The sequence below is a fragment of the Dioscorea cayenensis genome, chromosome 14, assembly GCF_009730915.1.
Source record: "Dioscorea cayenensis subsp. rotundata cultivar TDr96_F1 chromosome 14, TDr96_F1_v2_PseudoChromosome.rev07_lg8_w22 25.fasta, whole genome shotgun sequence".
NCBI classification, from domain to species: domain Eukaryota; kingdom Viridiplantae; phylum Streptophyta; class Magnoliopsida; order Dioscoreales; family Dioscoreaceae; genus Dioscorea; species Dioscorea cayenensis.
In genome coordinates, this window is record NC_052484.1 from 13,001,586 (window position 1) to 13,026,401 (window position 24,816).

The 24,816-nt window shown below is 33.1% G+C and overlaps 1 protein-coding gene across 3 annotated transcripts; it reads left to right on the forward strand.

Moving 5' to 3' along the window:
- Positions 1-9,458: 9,458 nt before the first annotated feature.
- Positions 9,459-23,329, forward strand: LOC120275173 (pre-mRNA-splicing factor ATP-dependent RNA helicase DEAH7-like). 3 transcript variants are annotated; one of them, XM_039281686.1, is made up of 18 exons: positions 9,459-9,582; positions 10,156-10,211; positions 10,352-10,484; positions 11,147-11,365; positions 12,189-12,244; positions 14,766-14,961; positions 15,085-15,267; positions 15,387-15,523; positions 17,216-17,313; positions 18,141-18,249; positions 18,485-18,662; positions 18,882-19,111; positions 19,197-19,376; positions 19,782-19,853; positions 19,927-20,103; positions 20,602-20,663; positions 21,188-21,340; positions 21,437-23,329. In XM_039281686.1, the coding sequence occupies exons 2-18, from the start codon at positions 10,209-10,211 to the stop codon at positions 23,034-23,036; spliced, it is 3,786 nt and encodes a 1,261-aa protein (XP_039137620.1). In that variant the 5' UTR covers positions 9,459-9,582; positions 10,156-10,208; the 3' UTR covers positions 23,037-23,329. The 3 variants fall into 3 exon arrangements, with proteins under 3 accessions (XP_039137620.1, XP_039137619.1, XP_039137621.1); XM_039281685.1 differs by having other exon boundaries at positions 9,461-9,751; XM_039281687.1 differs by having other exon boundaries at positions 9,461-9,751; positions 15,393-15,523.
- Positions 23,330-24,816: the final 1,487 nt, after the last annotated feature.

Here is a 24,816-nt window from a genome sequence, read left to right on the forward strand (position 1 = left end):
AATCATCATGACTAACTAAAAAAAATAAATAAATAAATCATCATGACAGAAGCTTAGAATCAAAGAATGAAACAAAATGCAGTTTTTTTCAATTGATATCATACTACATACATAAAAATAAAATTAGTTTATCTCTCGAAGATAACGTCATTATACTTTATCAATTATCATTTGATAATTTGAAAGTCCACTCAACTACAAATAAATCAAATCAAGCTCAAGGAATATTAGTATATAAGTTGTCAAATAAAATTAGATGAAATTTCATTTAATTGTTTCATGTGTTTGATATTTTAAGGATTAAATGATTGATTTTTTTTATTACATGTGAAGAAGTGTCAATGCCAAGATTTTGCAAAGTCAAATTATCAACAGGCATATTATGCGAGCTTGGAAAAGAATTTACCTAAGAAGAAAAATTGAGGTCCAACATATTAAAAATAACATATAAGAAACTATGATAAATGTAAGTAACAAATAGCGTCACATTACCACACTTTCTTGAGTACAATTTTTAATTTGTGTGACATTTTCTCTAGTATAATTTCCCTTTATTTGGGTTTTCTACAAGAAATGACATTACTTTTATAAAAAAAAATTCAGGTATTATAGGTAACCAAAATATTGATATATAATATTAAGTTTATGGAAAAAAGATATCAAGCTTAGTTTAGTTGATGGTAATTATATTAGAGTATTTATGAAAAAACACAAGAGCAACATGTACTAGAAAAATAAATTAAAAGTACTCATTTTTGAGCATAGAGACAGAGAGACACATTTGTAATGAATATTAACAGTCAGAGATGATGCTCAACTCAATTCAACGGATCAACAATCAGAGCACACGGTTATCCACTAGATTGAACTTCTATTCACTTCAATTTAGATAAAAGTTCAACAGAATTTCTGGAATTTCATAGATCTACTTAGTTAAGCAGCATTCAAGCTAAAATAGAGAGTAAATCTATATTAACAACACAAAATTCACAGCTACTGATAAACATAAATCAGTTCAAGCTTCAAAGATTAACATGACAATAAAGATGCAAGAAAATAAGATAACTAAACCCAATGGAGACCTCCATGAGATAACCCCTGTAACGAGAATTCTCAGCCTTTGGATGAGCATCTTCACCTTCAATATGGACATCCACATGTAGCTCACTCCTTTCTTCAAGTAATCATCGCCCGTGACCCTCCATTAGCGCCCTCTACTTTTCCCCATCACCTATCTTTTCTTTGACTTTTACCATATCTTTAGACTGGTATGGTTGGTAACCTGAAAGAAAGTATTACAGCAGTGATGACAATGTCTTTAACAGTGATGTTTTCCCAAGGTTCAACCGTCCAGTCCCCTCCCCTTTTTCAAATATGTAAGGGGACGTTTGGTTCACGGTAATATGAAAATATTATCAAGAATCTGGTGGTAATGTGTTCATATTACCATATTTAGTTACTGTAACAGTGGTAATGTTGATGGTAATGTTAGATTACCAATAGTGAAACATTACCAAATAAGGTGGTAATGTGATTACTACCAAAATATATGTCTAGGGGTGTATTTGAGCCGAGCCGTTCGTGAGTAGCTCGGTGTTCGGCTCGATAAAGGCTCGTTCGTGTTTAGCTCATATTGTAAATGAGCCAAGCTTGAACGTCATTTTCAAGCTCGATTAATAAACGAGCCAAGCTTGAGCAGCCAAAAGCTCGGCTCGTTTTGGCTCGCGAACACAGCTCATGACCAAGCTCATGAACAAGCTCGTTTATAAGCTCGACTGTGAGCTCATTTATATATATATATATATATATTACATTATATATATATGTATATGTATATGTATATTAAGGTGTATATGTGACTATGTCATTGTTGTCAATTTGAGTTACACATATAGGGCTATAAACTACTATTCGAAGGTTAAGCTCATTAAAAGCTCAGGTCAACTAGTTCATTAAGTTAAATGAGCTCATAAGATAAACGAGTCAAGCTTGAACACCACCAAACTCGGCTCATTAAATCTTGTGAAGAACTCGTTCATTGTATAATTAAAAGCTCGTTCATAGTATTATTTACAATTTTATTTGTAACAATCATTAATATAATCAAACTCAAATCGAGTTGAGTCACACTTGATAATGATTCATTAAATAAGTTTACTAAATAAAAAAATAAAATATAAAAAAAATAATCAAGCCTTAATCAAGTTAGCTAGCTAAGTCTAAGCTTCGAATTTTCTTAACAAGTTGAGCTCGAGCATGAAGCTGGAAAGAAGCTTGATTAGAGCTCGAGCTCGGTTAAAATAGTAACGAGCCAAGCTTGAACATAAAAAATGAAGCTCGAAGAAAGCTCGGCTCGAGTTCAAGCTCGATTAAATAGTAACGAGCCAAGCTTGAACAAGGCAAAGCTCGGCTCGGCTCGGCTTGTTTACAGCCCTATATGTGTCCATCCAGATTATCAAGTTGGTGGTAATGTGTAATTTTTTTTTCCCAATTATGCCCCCACTCATTTAATCTAATTTTTTATTACACTCATTATCAAAACCCTAGTTTTTATTTTCCCTTACTATTTTTGATATTATAATTTAATTATTTATTTATCTAAATATTTTAAATTAAGTTTTTAAAATTTTTATTCATAGGGGTATTTTGGTAAATACAAAGGTATTTTAAAAAATTGTGAAAAAATAATTTTTGATATTATAATTTAATTATTTATTTATCTAAATACTTTAAATTAAAATTTTCAAAATTTTATATATAGGAGTATTTTGATAAATACAAAGGTATTTTAAAAAAATCATGAAAAAAATAATTTTTAATATTATAATTTAATTATTTATTTATCTAAATTCTTAAAATTATATTTTTCAAAATTTTATATTTAGGTGTAATTTGGTAAATATAAAGATATTTTAAAATTTTGTGAAAAAATAAATTTTAATATTATAATTTAATTATTTATTTATTTAAATACTTTAAATTATATTTTTTAAAATTTTATATGTAAGGGTATTTTGATAAATTTGACATAATACTAAGGTGATTACCATGGCTAACCAAACATAGTTATGAAACGTTACCAGTAATATAAACTCTTAACCAAACATGGTAATGTCACATTACCACAACATTCTCGAACATATAATATTCCCGATCACATTACCATGGTAATCTCATTATCATGGTAATATCATTACTGTGAACCAAACGCCCCTAGTGTAATATGTAAGTATGAGCGTCAAAGTTCAAGACAAACATTAAGAAAAACAGAGGCAGGAAAATCACTAGCAAATTAGATTTTCAAAACCTACTTAGGTCTAAGTGCAGTGCAATTTTAGATTGTTTGTTCATATAAGTGGCATACATAGATTGGTTTCTCTGTCTCATTACACAACATCAAGTGCAGATTATATTTCAAACTTTAAAAATAAATATGATAATTAAGATAATCATTCAAAAATATTAAAATTTTCATCAAAAACTAAAGTTGATTTTTGGCCTATGACAAGACATTTTTGTTTTCTATAAATTCTCTCTTCAATTATTACTTTTTACAATAAAAATATCTGAAAACTAATTAGTAAACTTTAAAGTACAACATTTTACGTTTTAAGGGCAATTTAATTCAAATACCATGCAAAAGGTTTCTAATGCATGGCTTCTGCTTTCTCCTATGATTATCACACATATATTATTTTTGTCATCTTAAATTTATTTTATATAAAAACTATATTAGTCTCTTGAAAAAAAAATTAAGAGTAATTATGATACTTTGTTTGTTTGTTTGTTTGTTTTTAGAAAGGCGACAAGCACCAGAACCGCAGGGACGTGCACGTGTAGGGAGCAAGGCTCAACGCCGACCCACGTGACCTCACCTTGCGTAGGACATGAGGTTCGATCCCGGGTCCTCTCCAAAACGAACGTTCTACGTAAGGGACTCGATACCAATTGACCCAAAGGGCGTTGGTAATTATGATACTTTGTAAACTTGACATAATTATCTTATTTTACTAAATTGTTTTACTTTATAAAAATTCAATTATTTTTTAAAATAATAAATAAATAAATCATCCATTCAATAACTATCTTCTTTTACTGAATTTTTTACTATATAGAAACTCAATATTTTTTTTTAAAATAAGAATTAAATCAATCATCCATTCAATCTGGCTTTTGCTTTTTCCTATAATTAATTAATTATCACACATATCATTTTTGTCATCTTCGATTTATTTCTTGAAAAAAATTAAGAGTAATTATGAAACTTTGTAAGTTTAACACAACTATCTTATTTTCCTGAATTGTTTTACTATATAGAAACTCAATAATTTTTTTAAATAAAAATTAAATTACTTAAGATATTAGATATAACCAATATATTGATATATGAATAGACACAAATATACAAAAAAGGAAATCTTTATATGAACTAAACAATTTAATACGAAATGAATAAAGTTAATTTATTTAAAAGTTTTGTTGTTGAATTGATCAAGAATTACAATGACTTGCTATTATATATGTATATATATATATATATATATATATATACATTGAAACCACTTAACTATAAAAGGAAAAAAATCTATTAGTATATGGAACAAACAATAGTTTGTATTTTCCAAATTTGGCAATGTATTTATCAAGACTTAGTAAAATATGAGCCCTTTCCAAACAATATATATTATCAATCAACTAATAAATCAGTTGTCATATATTACCATCATCATTATGACCTTTATTGAATTTTAACCAAACTAAATATCATTTTATATAATTATATATTATTTCAAAAAGAATATATTAAAGTTATTTATGGGAAGCCCCTTTGTTTCTTTAGCATATGTAAGTATAAAGCATAGTGGGAAGCTAATGATTTACATCATCTTAAGTCAAAATTAATCGTATCTTTGAAAAAAAAAATATCATGCACCAAAATTTTCAATGTACAAAAAGATGGTAATAGAGATGGTTTAGTTAAAAAAAACACGTTAATTTTCTTTTCATGATAAATATTACCATTGGGGATATTCATCTACATTATAATAGTAAAAGAAGAAATAGATAGAAAGCATTGGAATGGTGTATAATAATAAAAATAAAAAAATAATAATGAAGATGAAGGAAATAAAAATAAATAAGGTAAAATTCACTAAATACACCAAATTATGAACATTTCCAAATTTTTTTTTAATAAATATTCATTTAATTATAAAATCAAAATGATAAAAAAGAATCTCTTTTATCTTTAAGACAAAATATGTAGATGATTTTTAACCATTTGATCATTTAAATTGGTATTATTTTTCTTCCATACCAAAAGTTCTCTGACTTTTAACATATATAAATTAAGATTTGTGGAAATTATTTTTAAAAAAGGAATTATATATAAAATTATATTTTAAAATATAATAAATCATTTTGAGATATTAGTGATAATTAAAAAATAATAATTAATATTTATATACATTTCATGAATTTAAGCAAATAGTTGATGAATAATTTTTTGATTATGCATTTAAGATGCCATGTGTTTCCTACAAGAATTATCATTCATGTATTATTTTATGGGAGTTTTGTAAGTATACACTTGAATAATTTTGAAATTGCATATTTGCCTTGAATAAAAGATAATTGCATATATACCCTAAATAATACATATAATTATGTATATACCTTTGGGGTTCAAATAAGTTGAAAAACTATCCATTAATAAACAACAGATATATAAAATGACTATTATATCATTTGCATAATTACATATATACCCTTCAAAGTTTTTTTTATTGTATTGGTTAAGTTATTCAAGGATATTTTTGACTTTTTGTACATCTTAATACAAGTTATAACTTATAACCATTAATAAAGTTTGATTAACTTTGAAATCTAAGAGTAGGAGCATATCCGTTATTACTTATATTTTTCAGGGGTATATATATAATTATGTTTTTTCTAAGAGTAAATATGCAATTATAGAAGTTTTGAGAGGTTTATAACCAATTTTCCCTTATTTTAATTGTTTTACTTTTTTTTTCTTTAAAGACGCATTGCTTATTTGAGAGATAGAAACTAATTTAATTAAATATTTTAATATCGCTAGTTCTTTGAATATGAAAACTATTTTGAATTTTGTAATGAAAAGATAAATTATTTGAGACGGTAAGCAAAATATAATGATATAATAATAATAATTAATATAATAATAATAATAATATTATTATTATTATTATGCTAAATTAGATAAATAATTTGATTGTGCTTGGATGCTATTCCTACAAAAATTTCAGCATATTATTGTATCTATTTTTAATTTTTTAATGATAATAATTATTAATTTTCTCGATATTTAATGAATTAAATTAATATAATAAATAGTTATTTAATTTTAAAATATTAATGTTAATAACAGTGCATCATTAACAAACATTAATAAAATTTTAATTTTAATATTTTTTCTTACATTTAATCAAATAAAAAAACAAGGATAGTAGATAAAAAATCTTCGCATTAAAACAGATTCAAATAACAAAACCTACTGTTCTTATCCAAGTCAAGCAAATATTACACAATAGATTATCATTCTATATATATATATATTTAAAATACATTAAGCATTAAATAAATAAAATTTGATTATTAAATAAGCTACATTAATTTTTTTTTATTTTTTTTACTTAAAATCCGATATCCTTTAAAAGAAAAAACAGATATTGTGGTAAATTATTTATTTGTTTTTTTTAAAATTATTTCCTTTTTCGATAATTATCTTCCTCACAATCCGAATAAAATTATATTTCTATTAGAATTAGGATTAAAAAAAAATTCAATCTAAACAAAAACAACAAATAATAATTATTATCAAAAAGCGTTTGAGGGAAAACTTTCTATTGAGTTGATAAAAATTAAAATATTTAAAAGAGTAAAACTTTATTTTTAAAAGTGGAAATTGCCAAAAACACCTTATAAGTTTGCAATATTGCCAAAAACACCCCGTTAGTTTTGCACTCCTCAAAAACCCCTTTCTTTTGAATACAATGATTTTTTAAACCCCCCAAACATCTAATAGTGATTGATAGAGTTAATTTAGAATTTTTTGGACGAAATTGTCCCTTGCGTGGGAAGTTGTGGCAAGTGTGACAGGGTTTGACTATAATGTCCTTGGGTGCAATGAGTTTCTATTTAAAAATGAAGCTTCTATTTAAAATATGAGGTATGAGGTTCTGTTTAAAAAATGAGTTTCCTGTTTAAAAAATGAGTTTTCTATTTAAAAAAATGAGTTTTCTGTTTAAGAAATGAGTTTTCTGTTTAAGAAATGATGTTTCTGTTTAAAAAAATGAGGTCTCTGTTTAAGAAATGAGTTTTCTGTTTAAGAAATGAGTTTTCTGTTTAAGAAATAGGTTTTTGTTTAAAAAAATGAGGTCTCTGTTTAAGAAATGAGTTTTTTGTGGTGTATTTATCACCCCCAAAAATCTCTTTTATTCGATTAAAGTTTGGGCAGATGAGACAAAAGCATCGCGGCTCACAATCACGATCACGTTGCATGAAAAAAATGGGATTTCAAGTTCGAGAGAAAAGGTGCGACCTTTCGATGCCTTCGGCTCGACGACGAGGGAGCATGCGGTCTTCCCGAGGTCGACGGCGAAGAAGATGAAAGAGATGAGGTCGACGATAGGGAAGGCGATGAAGACAAAGACGAAGGCGGCGAGATCGAACCCTCGTCGCGCCGCTCCTCCTTCCGTTCTGCCAGCGACTTAGGCACCATGGATCCAAACCCGGAATGATCCCCTAACCCTAACCCTATTGCTATTCATGTTGCGGTCTCCACGATCGAGAATGGTTCCGTTCGAGTTCGACCCGTCTTATCCGACGTCGCCAGCGAAGACCTTACCACTCCGACCGCCGAGGAGCGTCGCCAACCCGGATCGCCAACGCCGATAAAAATTTCTCCTTTAAGACCCCACACGAGCGAGGCCACCTCGAGATCGCTCGCCCGGATCTGGAGCTCAGCACTTAAGTGTTCGCGCGAGATCAGCGACGATGAGATACTCAATGTCCCTACTCAGATGAGTGTCTATGTTTAAAAAAATAAGCTCTCTGTTTAAGAAATGAGTTCTCTGTTTATATGCTTGTTTGTCTTTGTTTAACTATCGATGTTTTCGCTTTTAATATATTGCGTTTACGTTTAAAAAAGTGCTTAAATATCGTTGTTTCTATTTAAATATGTACGAGTGCAACCTTTTCGATGCCTTCGCTCGACGACGAGGGAGCATGGGTCTTCCCCTAGGTCGACGGCGAAGAAGATGAAAAGAGATGAGGGTCGACGACGGGGAAGACGATGAAGACGAAGAGCGAAGACGGCGAGATCGAACCCCTCACCGGTGCCAGCTTCCTCCCTCCGTTCCCGTCATCGACTTAGGCACCATGGATCCAAACCCCGGAATGATCCCTAATCCTAATCCTATTGCTATCCATGTTGCGGTCTCCGCAATCGAGAATGGTTCCGCTCAAGTTCGATCCCGTCTTATCCAACGTCGCCATCGAAGACCTCACCACTCCGACCGCCGAGGAACGTCGCCAACCGGATCGCCAACGCCCTAATAAAGATTTCTCCTTTAAGACCCCACACGAGCATGCCACCTCGAGATCGCTCGCCCGGATCCGGAGCTCGAGACTCAGCGTTCGAGCGAGATCGGCGACGATGAGATACTCAATGTCCCTACTCAATGAAGTTTCGTTTAAAAATGAGGTCTTTGTTTAAAAAAATAAAGCTCTCCGTTTAAGAAATGAGTTCTCTGTTTATATGCTTGTTTGTCTTTGTTTAACTCATCGATGTTTCCGTTTAATATATTGCGTTTACGTTTAAAAAAGTGCTTAAATATCGTTGTTTCTATTTAAATATGTACGAGTGGTCAAGATTAATTGGTTTTTTATATCCGGGGATTAATTTATCACGTAAATATTTGTTTTTTTCCGTTTAAATATTAATGTTTTTGTTTAAAAATGAGTTTTATGTTTAAAAAAATAAGGTTTCTGTTTAAGAAATGAGTTTTCTGTTTAAGAAATGAGTTTTTTGTTTAAAAAATGAGGTTTCGTTTAAGAAATGAACTCTCTGCTTTAAGAAATGAGTTCTCTGTTTAAAAACTGAAATTTCTGTTTAAGAAATGAGTACATGCAAAAAGCGAATCTGAAAAAGAATGAAAAATGTATCGCAAAAGGTTTAAGAGCGATGATGGAATTTCATATCGCAGGGGTAAAAAGGAAGTGAAAACAATAAAGGAAGGGTTGTCGAGGTATGCAAAACTCACAGGGGCTGTTTGGGAAGTTTTGAAATTATCGAGGGGTAAACAGTAATTTTCCCTTTTTAAAATAATAATAATAATAATAATAATTTATTAACATTATTTTTTTAAAATTAATTACAAACACACACAATGCCAAACAGAACCTAATAAATTCAATTCTAGTGGTTGTCTTTGCTTCTCTTCTCGCCGGCATCTCGCCGTGCCTCGCTTCGCCGTCGCGCCTGTGCTACTTCCCCTCTTCCTTGCTCGCAGGTTGGCGGTTCCCTTCTCCTCGCCGGAGGTATAGTGGTTGCCGTCTCTCTTTCTCTTTCTGTCTCTCTCGCGCGCGAGCGAGCTTGCTGGGTCACCGCTTGAGCGAACTCTCCGCCAGCTTGAGCTTGCCACCGGTGTTCCGCCTTGCTCTAGGGTTCTTTTCGATTTTATTACTAATAAGCCCTTTTCATTACCAGGTTTATGATCCGCAAACCCTAACGCCTCCTAAATTCCTCTCAGATTTCTTTTTAATTTTTATCTTGTTATTCTTTTGCAACTCAAGGTGACAATTTGAGGGGGATTTTTTTTTTATTTTTTCGTTCTAGGTTGGTTTTAGCTTCTATTTTTTTCTCACTGTTCTATTCTAATTTTACCTAGAAAAATCTTGGAACAACAAAGTAGATAATTCTATAAATCTGTTTGTATGTTTTGATTTTGCATTAGATACTAAGTTCTTACTAGTTCTTTTGATTTTACTCAGTATCATAAGTATTTCGGGAAAGTTCTCTAAACATGAATAATTACATCACAAGACTTGTCTCAACTTGTAGTTTTTCTTGATCTTAATTTTAATTTTTTTTGGCTTTTGGTGCTATCACAGTTTGTAGGGCATAGGCTGAGCAAGGTCGAACTTCATCAAGCATCCTAGAAGCAATGGTATGATGACATTGTCATTTTTCTTATTTTACTATGACAAGATACTTGATTTTTATGCAAAAATATATTAAAAATCATTATCTATTATAGAAACATTCTTGAATGCTGATTCTTTGTTGCATTCTCAATAATTTACCCAGGAAGACGGTGAAGTAGTTGATATCAATGCAACATCTACCACTTTGGAGCCAGATAAAAGCACAAGGGGAGGATTATGTCTACCCGATAAAGATAGGTTGACATTCAGGCCCCCTCGGCCAAAGTCGACTTTGGGTGTGTTTATATTAATCTATCTTCTCAAGTTTTGTTTCATTTGTTGTTGTTTTTGTTGCCGATTTGTTTGCTAGTTTGTTTGGTTGTTTTTTTTAATTATAAACTTTCACTGATAGCGAATCAGCCTTCTCTTACAAGGCTTGTGATGATGACCCAGTTAGAACTATAAGGAGCAACAACAGAATCATCATCTGTTGTCAATCACCATATCACATTAACTGTAATTGAATTGGGTGGAAGTAGATGGTTATTAGAAAAAGGTTATAACTATCTGCAGCTATTCTATTATCTGTCCTAGGAGTAGTTCGTTTTTTTTTCCTGCAAAACAATACTATCTCAGTTTTCTATCCAGCCTGCCTTTCTTTTTAGTATTGCCTTCTTGTTTCTGCAACTATTTTTTACTTTTATTTTTATTTTTTGTTGTGCCATACTTTATTATTTTGCGTATTCCTATCTAATCATTTCCCTTGCTCCAAATGCCATTTTTATTTATAAATATTATTCCTGTCTTGATTATCATTTATTGAATTCTTCTTTATAATTTCAGAATGTTTACAATTTCCAATAGTCATATGCTTAATGCTTATCATTAATTTCTGATTTTTATGGGTCTGTTTATTTCTTTCCAAATGCTTAGTGAGTTATCAATATTTTGAAAATAGGTTTGGATAAACTTGCTAGTGTGAAAAGGGGATCAAATGATGAAAGAAATTATAAAGTTCATAGCGAAAGACAAATTTCTGCTTCCAGTTCAATTGATGAATATGAGATGTTTGGTTCGTCTGGATTAGAAGATCTCACTAGTGTCTCAGAACAAAGGGAGCATAGTCATGCATCTCGTCGCTACCGTGGAGCCAAAATTGAAGAAAAATCACATCTAGGTAGGTGTCAATTGTAAGTTGACGAGGGGATCAATTGACTGTCTTAGCACTTGCTTTACCTTTCAATTCATATAATTACTTCAAGATGCTTTTTAGACATGACTTAAGTTTCGTTATTTGACCACTTATATCTTCATGCTTGCTTGCTAGGTGCAGTAAACATTATTGCTGAATCACCAATGCTGAATTTTTACTAACATAGAGATACCAGTCATTTGACTATTTCTACTGATTCTTATTATTGATATTAAAACTCAAGTATTTATAGGCTTTATTAGCACATAATATGGATTTCTATATATCAGATGATCTATAACATGTATGTTGAAGCCTCATCAATTGATTCATTCATTTAGTAATTGTCGCGTGACTCAAATCAATACAATTTGTTAACATTGCTTATACTTTTATTACTTAAATGTTAAATTCCCTTTTTGACTCCAGTTGATTACTCTAGTACTAAGATCTAGTATTGTTAGGATAATTAATAAAAGAAGTTTATCTCTACCATCACAGTGCATTTTTGTGGAATTTGTTGTAGTTGCCTTAATCTTTTTACCTATTTTATTTTTCTATATGATACATACATGAGAAATGAACATGCAGTGTAACTGAGTAAGAAGACTATTTTGAATTACTAGTATTGGCACAAGGTTTGTTTGAAAATCTCGATAAATTTAATTAGTGTTTATTAACATTTACTTCTCTGATTAAGTGATCCTGTCGTATATGTGATGATATATACTTCCATTATATTTGGTACATAAAATGGCTAATGAACATTTGATTATTCTTGTTTCAAAATCTTCTATGGCTAAAAAAGGCGAAGGGCATCAGTCTACTTCCAGCAAAAGGCTAAATGAGTCTCCGCAAAATGACGTATGTTATCGACTTATTGTTTTCTTGATTATCATGCTTTAGCGAGAACTTCATGAGATGCAAATGAGATTATCTTCTTTTCTTCTTACTTTTGTAAGTTACTTTTAGTGAGCATCTACATGATATGGCTTAGTTATAAGCAAATTTTAGGTGATGAAATGCTTTCTGAATTAATACTATAAATTAAACGGATTTTCTAGCATGCTTGGAGCCATGATAAGCAGCTTGATGTTGTTCCTTTTTCTGTTAAGAAAGAACTGATTTATCAACTATGCAACTTGAGTAAATATCAACAAAAACAATGGTGTGCAAAGAAAAACATTGTTTGATTGCTCTATGATAAGCAGTCCTGGATTTGGTTTCTACCCTGTTATAAGAGAATTGATTTATGAATTATTCAACTCAGGAAAGTCTCAAAGAAAAAAAAAAGGGAAAGTAGAAATTTCTGAACACTCATTTTGTTAAATTTTAAACACGGGATAGATTGGATGGTTAGTATTGCTGATTGAGAATAATGGATTCATACTGAGATTGTGTTGTGTGCTTGCACTCTGTAATAAAGCACCCACACTTTGTGCCAAAGAAGGCTAGTTTATCTATAAGAAGAGACTCCCATGAATGAATTATGCTTTAATAAAATCCTAGCCTAAAATGCACAACGCTATAACAATATGACCATTCACTATATTTAATTTCCATTGATATTTCATAGAATCTAAACCCTAAATTTGATCTTAATTTTATCAATGGATGATGTTATTCATATGTCAATATTTGATTAGCTGGTTATGAGTGTGTATGTGTGCTTATTATTTTGTAGAATATGTTCAAGGTTTTTTTATTTGTGTAAATTATATATTTATAATTTTGTTTGTAATGTTTAATCATGTTTAATTGTTGTCATCACACAAATATTAAGTTTGACTTGCTTCTGATTCACGTTATCTGTGTCGTATTGTGTCAACTGTGGAGTAACTTTGTTGTGTTTAGGTTTTGACCTGATTAGTTACCAATGTAAGATAGGTTCCCTCTTATATTTATGGGCACACAACCTGATTATGAGCTGCCATCCTGAATTGTCACCTCTATAATAGCACACAAGCACACAACTATATGTGAGCAGGTGTCTGTTAAATCCAAGTTTTTATGGGGAGTTAAAAAAAGGAAAAGTAAGAAAAGGAATGAAGAGATAAGAGCTTCTGCTTACATGGTCAAGTTATAGATTTTACTAGTTATGTAGAAGTGGGTCATCCTGCTGGGGTAGGCATGGTTTGAACACTGGGTTTGTGGTTGGCTAGGGTCCATAACACTTGCTAAGCTGGCAAGGGTCTGGTACACATGTATATTCATACATACATATGTGTATGTATATATATATATATATATGTCTATATACACATGAATATATATATATATACGTATACATACATACATACATATATATATATATATTTGTATTTTAGTATATATATTTTGTATTTTAGTATATGGATATAATTAGATAACATCTTCCCTATATGACTATGTCTGAATTGTTTTCTAATGGAATATGAGGTTGTTTCTATAATTCTATTGAAGTTTGAGTTGAAGGTGAACTTGATTTAGGCAGTATATTTTATGTGACAAGACCATCTCTCATAGTGAAAAGAGTCATTTGTAGAGGTTTGCTATCACTGATTACCTTATTGCCTTTATTCACACTATTCATTGCACTTTTTTCTTTTACTTCATCTTTTAGATGTGCATATTATAACTTTTTTGGCATAACCAAGTTAATGGTTCTATAATTTTTGTCAAGTATATATACACACAAACGCACATTTTCATCTGGGAAGTTGAGGGAGTTTTGAAACTATTCTGCTGAAGTCTTATTTCTTCATTCCTCTATTGTATATCCTGAAACCCTGTGTACCTTAACTGATATTCCTGTTCCTTCTCTCCTGATTTCTCTAACTCAATATTCCCATCCATCTCCTTATTTTTTTCGCACATGTCTAGGTTTGAATTCAGCTAAGAAGCATTAGATTCAAAAGGTTTTAGCTCTTGATTTTTGTTTTGTATTTAGTTGTTATTCATTTATTTATTTATTTTTTTACATTGTATTATTTTGGTGGCGCTTTCTTTTCTTTTGTTTTTTTTTTTTAATTGTCATAATGTACTTCAATAGTTGTGACCATCATACTTTTTTCTTATTAATATTTTTCAACTTTATTATGTATTTGCGTTGGTGGTTATTAATCGCTATTCTCTTGTTTTCATGCTACATTTTATTGGATTCATAATTGGCCATATTCATTTTGTGGCACCTGCATTTGCGTGGGCCATTCTTAGCAAGTTTGATTTTGCTATCAAATGCAACATGCATCATCACTTATGGATTGAGACGTTAATGAAATTAAATTGAAATTTTCTTCTTGTATGGTGATTATGCATGGTTTTAATTCTCATTACTTGGTTCTTTGTTTTTTTGTGATAAAATCATATTTCTTTTGGTGATCAAAGATATGCCTTACTTTCTCAGGAGCCACCAAATTCGAGAAATTCTCGGACTGCTCACCCTCAAGGTCATGGAAAACATAGGGGGAAATACTTTTCTACTGATGATAGAGAACATCATAGTAGACAACATGATCATAAAATACTTGGACATAAGCAGAAGGGTCCTGAGAATTATGCTAGAAAGAGGAGTCGACATGAGCATATTTCAAGGACACCTGGTTGGTTTCATTAGTTTTACTAATTCTTTTTTATCAATTTGTTATAGAGGATTCTTTTTATTAATTTATCATGGAGGATTCTCTGCATGTTATGCCCATACATATATTTCTTATAATGTGCAGGTAGATCTGATTGGGATGATGGAAGATGGCAATGGGATGATACTCCTCGTCACGATGGTCGTGATAGCCACTCTATTTCCTACAAGCCCAATCGTTTCTCACCATCTCCTATGCTAGCTGGGGCATCACCAGATGCACGGTTAGTGTCTCCATGGTTGGGTGGAAATACACCTCGTTCTGCAGGTAGTGTATTCTAATCTGCTTAGAGAATTAGTTTATTCATTTTCAGTTTTTATTCACACAGCACATCAACACAATTTTACTCTCTCTGATCATAAAAACAACATTAATCTTTTTGTTAGTTACAGCTTCACCGTGGGATCATATTGCTCCTTCTCCGGTGCCAATACGTGCATCGGGCTCCTCCAGAAAAGCTTCTGAGTCTACTAGTCGTCGAAGAATGCATCAGCCTACCTCTTCTTCGGTTACAATTTGGGAGGTAATAATTAGTGAAATCTGTTCTTTTTCGACTTCTCACATAGTTGTTAGGGAGCTTGTTGTAGGAATTCCCTTTAGCTACATATGTAATATTTCTATCTTTGAATTTTGAATTTTGACTCTTTATTGGATTTTGAATTTGTTTACTAGAAAGAGGAACAATGTTGGGAGGGGGCTATATTACTAATATGCTCATGCTCGTTCTAGCTATTTTAACTAAGAGCTACTTTTGCAGTCAATTATTATTTTTTTCTTAAGAATGGTCTCAAAAATAATATGCACAGCTTTGTATAACCATATTTATAAGATGGGCTTTGAATGTATGAGACGGACTAAAAAACTTTTAGTAATGTTTCTATCCATTGCTAGCTTTAGCATCCTGTTAGGGTTTGAATCATAGACTACCATCCAGTCTCTTAAATGGTCTTTTGTGCATTTCCACTGTTCAACAGCCTTCATCTACCCATGAGTACCATTTCAATAGTAGCATGAAACTCCTTTGAGAAAAAGTTGTAACCTTTGGAAATGAAACTATTAGCAAAATGGTCAATATACCAGTCACAGCAAAATGCTTTGGTTAGAAAAATATTCAAAGGGCAATATTTTAAAATCTTAGAGGGTTGCTGTGTTGGTAAGTTTTACGTGGCTGAGTAAGTAATCCATTCATGCAATGAAACGCAAAATATAAAGGAAGAAGTTATGTGAAATTTTAAAATTATGGAGACATTATACAATTTTGAACTTTCAAAGGTTTAAAGGAAAAATCCATAAAATAATCTCATATATCCTTTCAGGACATATGTCAGAAGAATGATAATTAAAAAAAATAAAAGAAAGTCGAAGAGAAGTGTGAATGCTTAATGGTTTTGAAAGGTAGCTCAAAAGGAAATTCTTGGTTGGTGGGAGAGTCTGTTGTTTCGATGAACAGCCTGAGACCATTGGTAAGGTGGTCTGTTAAATGAAATTTGCTATGGCGTTGTGATTAAACGAAAAGGCTTTAAAATTCTTAATCAAGAAGACCCTTTTTATTATATTTGCTTATTGTCGACCTATTTCAGCAAAATTGACTGAACTGCTGACCTGAATGTTGCATATTATTATTTATCCTACCTATATCATGTGACAGACTTTCTAGAGGGTGGAATCAGAATTATTAGAAATATCTGATGCATTAGTCATCAAGCTCCTTGCTTTTAATTCCTTGTTGAATGTGAACCAAAACCGTGAGTGATTGGCAAATAAATTCCTCTACTTTCTGTTTTGCTGCTTTATTATTGGCATCTTTGCTAGAAGGCGTTGCAAGTATGTTGTTCAGATCCTTTGATGCTCTTTTCTTCTTTTCTGCAACAAGTTCCAGAGTTTGTAGCCTTGAGTTTCTGACAAATAAGCTTTCTTTTTGGACTATGTTATCTTTTGCAATACAATTATTTGCGTAAAAGAAATTTGGGATCAGCTTGAGAACATTGTCAGCCTAATAAATTTTAACATTGTAGACTACTATAATTCATGAGGTTTTGTGACTTTTTCCATCTTCATTTTGAAATATCTAATAACTCTGCATGCCATTCTTCCATGTGTAGAATGTACTGTTTATTGAGTTCTTCGCTGTAATTGTTATTCTTTTAAGTGAAATATCTCTTATAATGATTTTCTTCTTATGCAATCTGTGATCTTTGTTTTTGTTTTCTTGCAGGACAATGGGGTTGATAAGAACAATTCGGCACTTGAACAAACATACAACATTACAGATGAAATGCGTCAGGAAATGGATTATAACGCTGATCGGGCATGGTATCAAATTTTTTGAACTGCTAGACTCTTGTTAAAATTTAAACCCCATTTAAAAATTCACACATTCTAAGTTGAAGATGTTTTGGCTAAATTGTGTTATTGACAAAATAACACAAGTTATTTATTTCATGTTATTTAATGCACCCCAAATTTAATATGGTATTTTTTTTTTTTAAAATGAAGTGGTTTATTTTTTTAAAGCATTATGCGATTAACAATTGGTTTTGATAAATGGTTTGTGATAGACTGAAACTTGTAACTGTTTGTCAACAAGTTTGATGTATTTTCTTTTCTCATATGGCGCATTGGAAATTTGTTTGTTCCACCCATTTAGAAGGACCATCTTGTTACATTTAATATCATATGCTGAGGTTATGCTAGTTCTTAAATTTTGAGAATTTGAAAATTAGGTATTCTCCAACTAGCTTATGGCTCACTTCAAAAATTTACTTTTAGTTTTAGTTAATACGGGTTGGAGAGTTGGTAATTGGCAAATGATTTTAGTTTACTTTAAATAATGAGAATCGGAAAGATTGAACTTTTTAGTTAAGCAGCTCCTGACAAATATTTTTTTGATGCTTACTAATGGCCCTTTGACTTGGCTTTCAAATTTGAGATTCCTGGTTCCTATTTTCCTATTTTTGTTTGAGCAATAGTGGTAGCTTCGGAGGATCTCAAGAGGGTGCTTTAGTCTCCCAATAGAATCTAAAACTAATTTGACTTGTGACACATAGAAAGCGTTTGCTGTATTTGTGTGTATTTTACCTTTAAAGATGAATGCTCTATGAATGAATGATCGCTAACTTATTTCTCGCAATTACATGTAGGTATGACAGAGAAGAAATTAACACGATGTTTGATGCTGATAGCTCATCAATTTTTCTCGGGGATGATGCATCATACCAGAAGAAAGAATCAGAGTTGGCGAAGAAGTTGGTATGCGTTTAATTGTATCGTTCCTTTTAGTATACGAATGTTCTAATGTGGTACAAATGTTTCTGTCGAGCTTTATGAATCTTCCATTGTACCTTATAATTATTATGATACTCTTATTCAGGCATACTAATCTATGCTCCCTATCCAATATATTTTGTCATAAATGTTATTTTCCATGTGAAATTCTTAAATTTTTTTTTGTTTATTAAAAGTTATTATTTGTTGTTGTTGGCAGACTCGAAAAGATGGATCGCTAATGACCCTTGCCCAAAGTAAGAAGCTGTCACAGCTCACTGCTGATAATGCTCAATGGGAAGACCGGCAGCTTTTGAGATCTGGAGCTGTTAGAGGGACAGAGGTGCAGATGGAATTTGAGGATGAAGATGAGCGCAGAGTTATTCTGCTTGTTCATGGTATGTTGGTTCATTTTTTTTGTTTGAATAAATGTTAGTGTCAATGCTAAAAGCCAATTGATTCTGTAACTATCATCAAAGACACTAACCAAAGCATTGAAGAAAGCTAGAAATTAGTTGATTTAATAATTTTGGTTTTTTCTCATGAAAAAAATCAAAGTTTTAGTGTACATGTCAGAGAAGAAAAATCTTAACAGAAAAATCTTCTTGTCTCCCTAGATACAAAGCCTCCTTTCCTTGATGGGAGGGCTGTTTACACAAAGCAGGTGGAGCCTGTCATGCCTATAAAAGATCCCACATCAGACATGGCCATAATATCACGAAAGGGTTCTGCATTGGTGAGGGATATTCATGAAAAGCAAAGCATGAACAAGTCACGGCAACGGTTCTGGGAGCTTGCAGGATCAAAACTTGGAGATATATTAGGTGTTGAGAAAACAGCTGAGCAGGTTGATGTCTCAAGCAACTTCAAGTGTTAGCTAATCTTGTATTATCATTATAAAGTTTTCTCATCAAATGATATCTCTATTTTAGGTCGATGCAGATACAGCCAAAGTAGGAGAGCATGGTGAAGTTGACTTCAAGGAAGATGCAAAGTTTGCTCAGCACATGAAGGAAAAGGGTGAAGCTGTCAGTGAATTTGCTAAGTCAAGGTCCATAGAGCAACAAAGGCAATATCTACCTATATTTTCAGTCCGCGAGGAGTTGCTGCAGGTTTAGTTTCCTTGCTGTAGATTAATCCTTGCCATTAATATGCTTCAGATATAATATTTGGGGAATAGCCTTTTTTCCATTCTGGTACTAATTCTTGCACCTCTTTGATGCATGCTCCCTTTAATAAATTCTTCTGTGAGAGTTTCAGTTAAACTGCATTTATGATAATTTCATCATGATGCCAACATCTTTTGTGCAGTTTATTTCTATGGTTTTCTTATGAACCTTCTAACTTATGGCGGAGAGGCTGTTTTTGGATTATGTCTTGCTACAGTCTTTCTTAATTTATATGTGTAAATCCTGGTGGCTTTGATACAAATTTTCTTATCATACACAATCTCATTCCTGTCATTTAAATGTTTTGCTGTTTTTTCTTGTTCTGACAGTATATCAGCTATTATGCAGGTGGTCCGCGAAAATCAGGTTATTGTGGTGGTCGGTGAAACTGGTTCAGGAAAAACCACACAGCTAACACAGGTACACTTTATCTATTCATTGCTAGGAGTGATTTGTTTTTTATTCTTATAATAAGGAAAACCATGCATGACAGTACTTGCTTGAGGATGGGTATACACGGAATGGGATTGTTGGTTGTACCCAACCCAGACGTGTGGCGGCGATGAGTGTTGCAAAGCGAGTAAGTGAAGAAATGGACACTAAATTGGGTGATAAAGTCGGGTATGCCATTAGATTTGAGGATGTTACAGGACCAGACACTTTGATAAAGGTGACATTTCTTCTGTTCATGTTCTTGTCATGTCTCTCGCATTTCTTTTTAGATAAATTTCTTTAGTTGCCAAGTTAAAGTGCTGGCTGGTTGTTCAGTAACTCAATTTATTACATATTTCGCTCTTTGTAATTGTTCCTCTCTTTGTTAGGTTCTAGTCACTGTAATCTGGACGTATTTCTTATTAGCAATTTTCATTAAATGGAATACTCTAGCTTGTGCACATATAGTGGAGACCCTATCTAAAACCTTGCTTTTAGGTGCTGTTTTGTTTCTATTGCTCGTCATTTTCTACCATTTCCCTTGCCAGACTGGAATGCTCATGTAGACCTTGAATACCACAGTAAATAAAAATTCGAATAGTTCTGTAATTAGCTTACCACTGGAGATATTTCTGTCATAACAATTGATTGTTTACATTTTAGACCTGTGTTAGGAGCAGATAATTCAAATTTATGACATGTTGGGTTTGATATTTCTTGTCTTTTGGCTTTTCAGTACATGACAGATGGTGTACTTCTTCGAGAAACTTTGAAAGACTCTGATCTAGACAAATATCGGTGAACTTTCTGCCCAATTCACATTTCCAGTTTTAATTTATTTTCTCCATTTAAAGATGCTACATTAATGTTTCTGATCCTTACGTTGTGCAGATAGTCTCTTTGTATTTCTTTGTAGTTAACACATCAGTGTGAATGGTTTTTGTTTAAGCAATTTCATTTCATGCCGTAGAGGCTGCAATTTACTAGGTAGAAATGGTATTGGTACTGTATGAAATGTAGGTATTTTTTCGGAATTGCTAGGATTAATAGTTGTTCCAGTTAATTATATATGATGGTGCAATTGCATTAGAGTTTGCCCAAAATAAAGTAAGCCAGAACATGACAGCATTTACCTTAAGGAGGAATTGTGTTATCAAACTTATTTATTCTTTATAAATGACTCAATTGTTCCTTGTGGGTATGAAATGATTTTGAATTCCACTCATCAAGACTCTTTTTTTCACTGTCAGTTATTATTTCAGATTGATCAACATGTAGTTTTCAGAATTATTCTTCTGAAACTTGGCACATCTTTTTTGCAGTGTCGTTATCATGGATGAAGCGCATGAGAGGTCACTAAGTACTGATGTTTTGTTTGGTATACTGAAAAAAGTTGTCGCTCGAAGGCGTGACTTCAAGCTCATTGTTACATCAGCAACACTAAATGCCCAAAAGTTCTCCAACTTTTTCGGAAGGTATGTTTGATGCAGCTCGATTTTTACTGAGGTGCTCAAAATTCTTAATTTGCCCTGCAACTATATCCTTCTAATTGCCTCCTGCATATGCATCAGTGTGCCAATATTTCACATTCCTGGAAGGACGTTTCCTGTGAACATATTGTACAGTAAAACACCTTGTGAAGACTATGTTGAAGCTGCAGTGAAGCAGGCTATGACAATTCACATAACCAGCCCTCCTGGTGACGTTCTCATCTTCATGACAGGACAGGATGAGATTGAAGCCACCTGTTATGCCCTCGCTGAGCGTATGGAGCAGCTAATTACATCCACCAGCAAGGCTGTGCCCAAGCTTTCCATACTGCCCATATACTCTCAGTTGCCGGCTGACCTGCAAGCTAAAATCTTCCAGAAAGCTGAGGATGGGGCTCGCAAATGCATTGTGGCAACCAACATTGCAGAGACATCTTTAACAGTGGATGGAATCCTGTATGTAATAGACACAGGTTACGGCAAAATGAAAGTCTACAACCCGAGGATGGGTATGGATGCACTCCAAGTTTTTCCAGTCAGCCGAGCAGCAGCTGATCAGCGGGCTGGGAGAGCAGGCAGAACTGGTCCAGGCACATGCTATCGTTTGTACACAGAATCGGCCTACCAAAATGAAATGCTCCCAAACCCTGTTCCGGAAATCCAGAGGACCAACCTTGGTAATGTTGTTCTGCTGCTTAAATCATTAAAGGTCGAGAACCTATTGGACTTTGACTTCATGGATCCGCCTCCTCAGGAGAACATTCTTAACTCTATGTACCAACTTTGGGTGCTGGGTGCATTGAATAATGTTGGCAGCCTCACGGACCTTGGCTGGAAAATGGTTGAGTTTCCCCTTGATCCACCACTGGCGAAGATGTTACTGATGGGGGAGCAGCTGGAGTGTATAAATGAAGTGCTGACTATTGTTTCAATGCTTTCAGTTCCCTCAGTTTTCTTCCGTCCAAAGGACCGAGCAGAGGAAAGTGATGCGGCGAGGGAGAAATTCTTTGTCCCTGAATCTGATCACCTGACACTTCTAAATGTGTACCAGCAGTGGAAATCAAACCAGTACCGTGGTGACTGGTGCAACGATCACTTCTTGCATGTCAAAGGTCTCAAGAAAGCAAGGGAAGTTAGGTCCCAATTGCTGGACATTCTCAAATCCCTGCATATCCCTCTGACATCATGCGGGATGGATTGGGATGTGGTGCGGAAGGCCATATGTTCAGCATATTTCCACAATTCCGCAAGGCTGAAAGGTGTTGGAGAGTATGTGAATTGCCGCAATGGAATGCCATGCCATCTTCATCCAAGCAGTGCTCTCTATGGCTTGGGATATACACCAGATTATGTTGTCTACCATGAACTTATACTAACCACTAAGGAGTATATGCAGTGTGTAACTGCAGTTGAACCACAGTGGCTTGCGGAGTTGGGGCCTATGTTCTTCTCTGTTAAAGAGTCTGACACTTCCTTGCTTGATCACAAGAAGAAACAAAAGGAAGAGAAAACGGCGATGGAGGAGGAGATGGAGCAGCTGAGGAAAGAGAAAGCAGAAGAAGAGAGGAACAAGCTGGAGAAGGAACGCGAGAAGAGGGCCAGCCAGCAGCAGCAGGTCATAATGGCTGGACTGAACCAAGCCTCGTCTGTGTTCCGCAGACCAAAAAAGATGGGCTTGTAAATATTAACATGAGTTCGCTCCACTGATGGCGGTTAGCATTCACAAAGATGGCTGATAAAAGCAAAACATCTCCCATCATATGAGTGTGTATTTCTTTAACAGCATCTGAAAAATATTGGTGTTTTTCTTGCAAGATTGTGAGGCAAAAATGTTATAAGCTGTAATGTTAAATTTGTGTATTCATGAGTTTAGAACTAAAATTTCAATTTTTATACTGGCAACTTGTAAGGGATCAAGTTATGATGACAATTAATGACATTTGTGTGTGTGTGTGGTCCGAGCATTTGAAATTATACAGGTATGGTTAATTGAAATTATACAATTGATATCAATTGCTTTCCTCCTCCTCCTTTCAGTACAGTAATTTGTGTTCTGGTTGGTAAACTAACGTACTTTTTTTCATTTAGAAATGTATTTTGATGGGCCAATATTGGTATAGCCTAACAGTACATCATGGGATTCTTCTGACATGTAGTGAATAGGGTAAATCATAGTGAATAGGGTAAATCACGGGATTCTTCTGATAATGAATAATGTAAATCGTGGTTTGTTACCTTTATCAAAATAAATAAATAAAAATAAATAAATAAAATTTTTAAAAAATTGAAGGTTCCTGGCGTCTCATGTGTGCTTATGGGTGGCCAATGCATTCAGACCAAATATCACAGAAGACTTGTGTTTACAATGCATAGTCAAATATGTTGTCCAAGTAATTTCTTGCATGTTCTTGTGCATAAATTTGATTACTTTGAAAATGATATAAATCATCTTCATTGATGTTGGAAGTCAGTCTTTCAAAGGATGAATATTTGGATTTCACTTCTGTCTGTTGGTAATGATCATTGAAACTAATTAAAGATTGCTGTGCTAAATTCAACTTTGTCAGCAATTACCATTTGGTTCTTGATATTTTGATTAGAGTAACTAATTCGATATACGGCGATTGTTCTTGTGCGCTTGATGACATATGTAATATATTAGATTAGATAGTCTCACATTAGTTCATTTGATAAATTTGAAGTTAAATATATAACAATAATTGAGATGGTGGTATCACCGGACTACACCAGCAAACTCAGACTGGTGCACCAACTTGAGTTGACCAAATCAGTATTTAGGGTTTGTTGAGTTGGACTTAAATTTGTTATAGTTTAAATGGGTTTGCAAAATTCAAGTTGAGTTACATTTGATTTGTAATATAAAATTTTAAATGTTGATTTTACAGTGGTATATATATAAATTTCTCACAAGGTAATCGATTATAAAATATATACTTACTCTTAAAGTTATCCCCTAAAAATCTTCCCTTCCAAGTTGATTTCTGAGAGGACATTTGGTCATCCCTTATTAGTTGAGTGTTTTGTCTTTTTAATGAGTTTCATAAAACCAAAGCATCACAATCTTCACTATTATTAATACCTCCGCTGGCCCACTTTAACATCCTTCCCGATTCCCCATTATTAGTCAACTGGCCAATGAGAAGCCATCAGCGATATAATGTTAGGAACACCCGAGGGTGAGCATACCCGGGCATTACTTCTCATTAATTTGTTTCACCGGATCATTTTAGGTTTTGCAAAGAAAGTAAAATCAGACAATAATGATCATCTGTTCAATCACGGCCGTCCACTTTGCGATTCCATGATTGGCCTGCTGAAGTGTCCGGCACCTGTTTCTCTACTCATGCGGATCACTGTACCATCAATTCCAGCCGCTTGCCGTCGAGCCATTGCTTTCCTTTGTCCCATGTGTTTTTACACCCCTCCCACCCCTCTTGGTA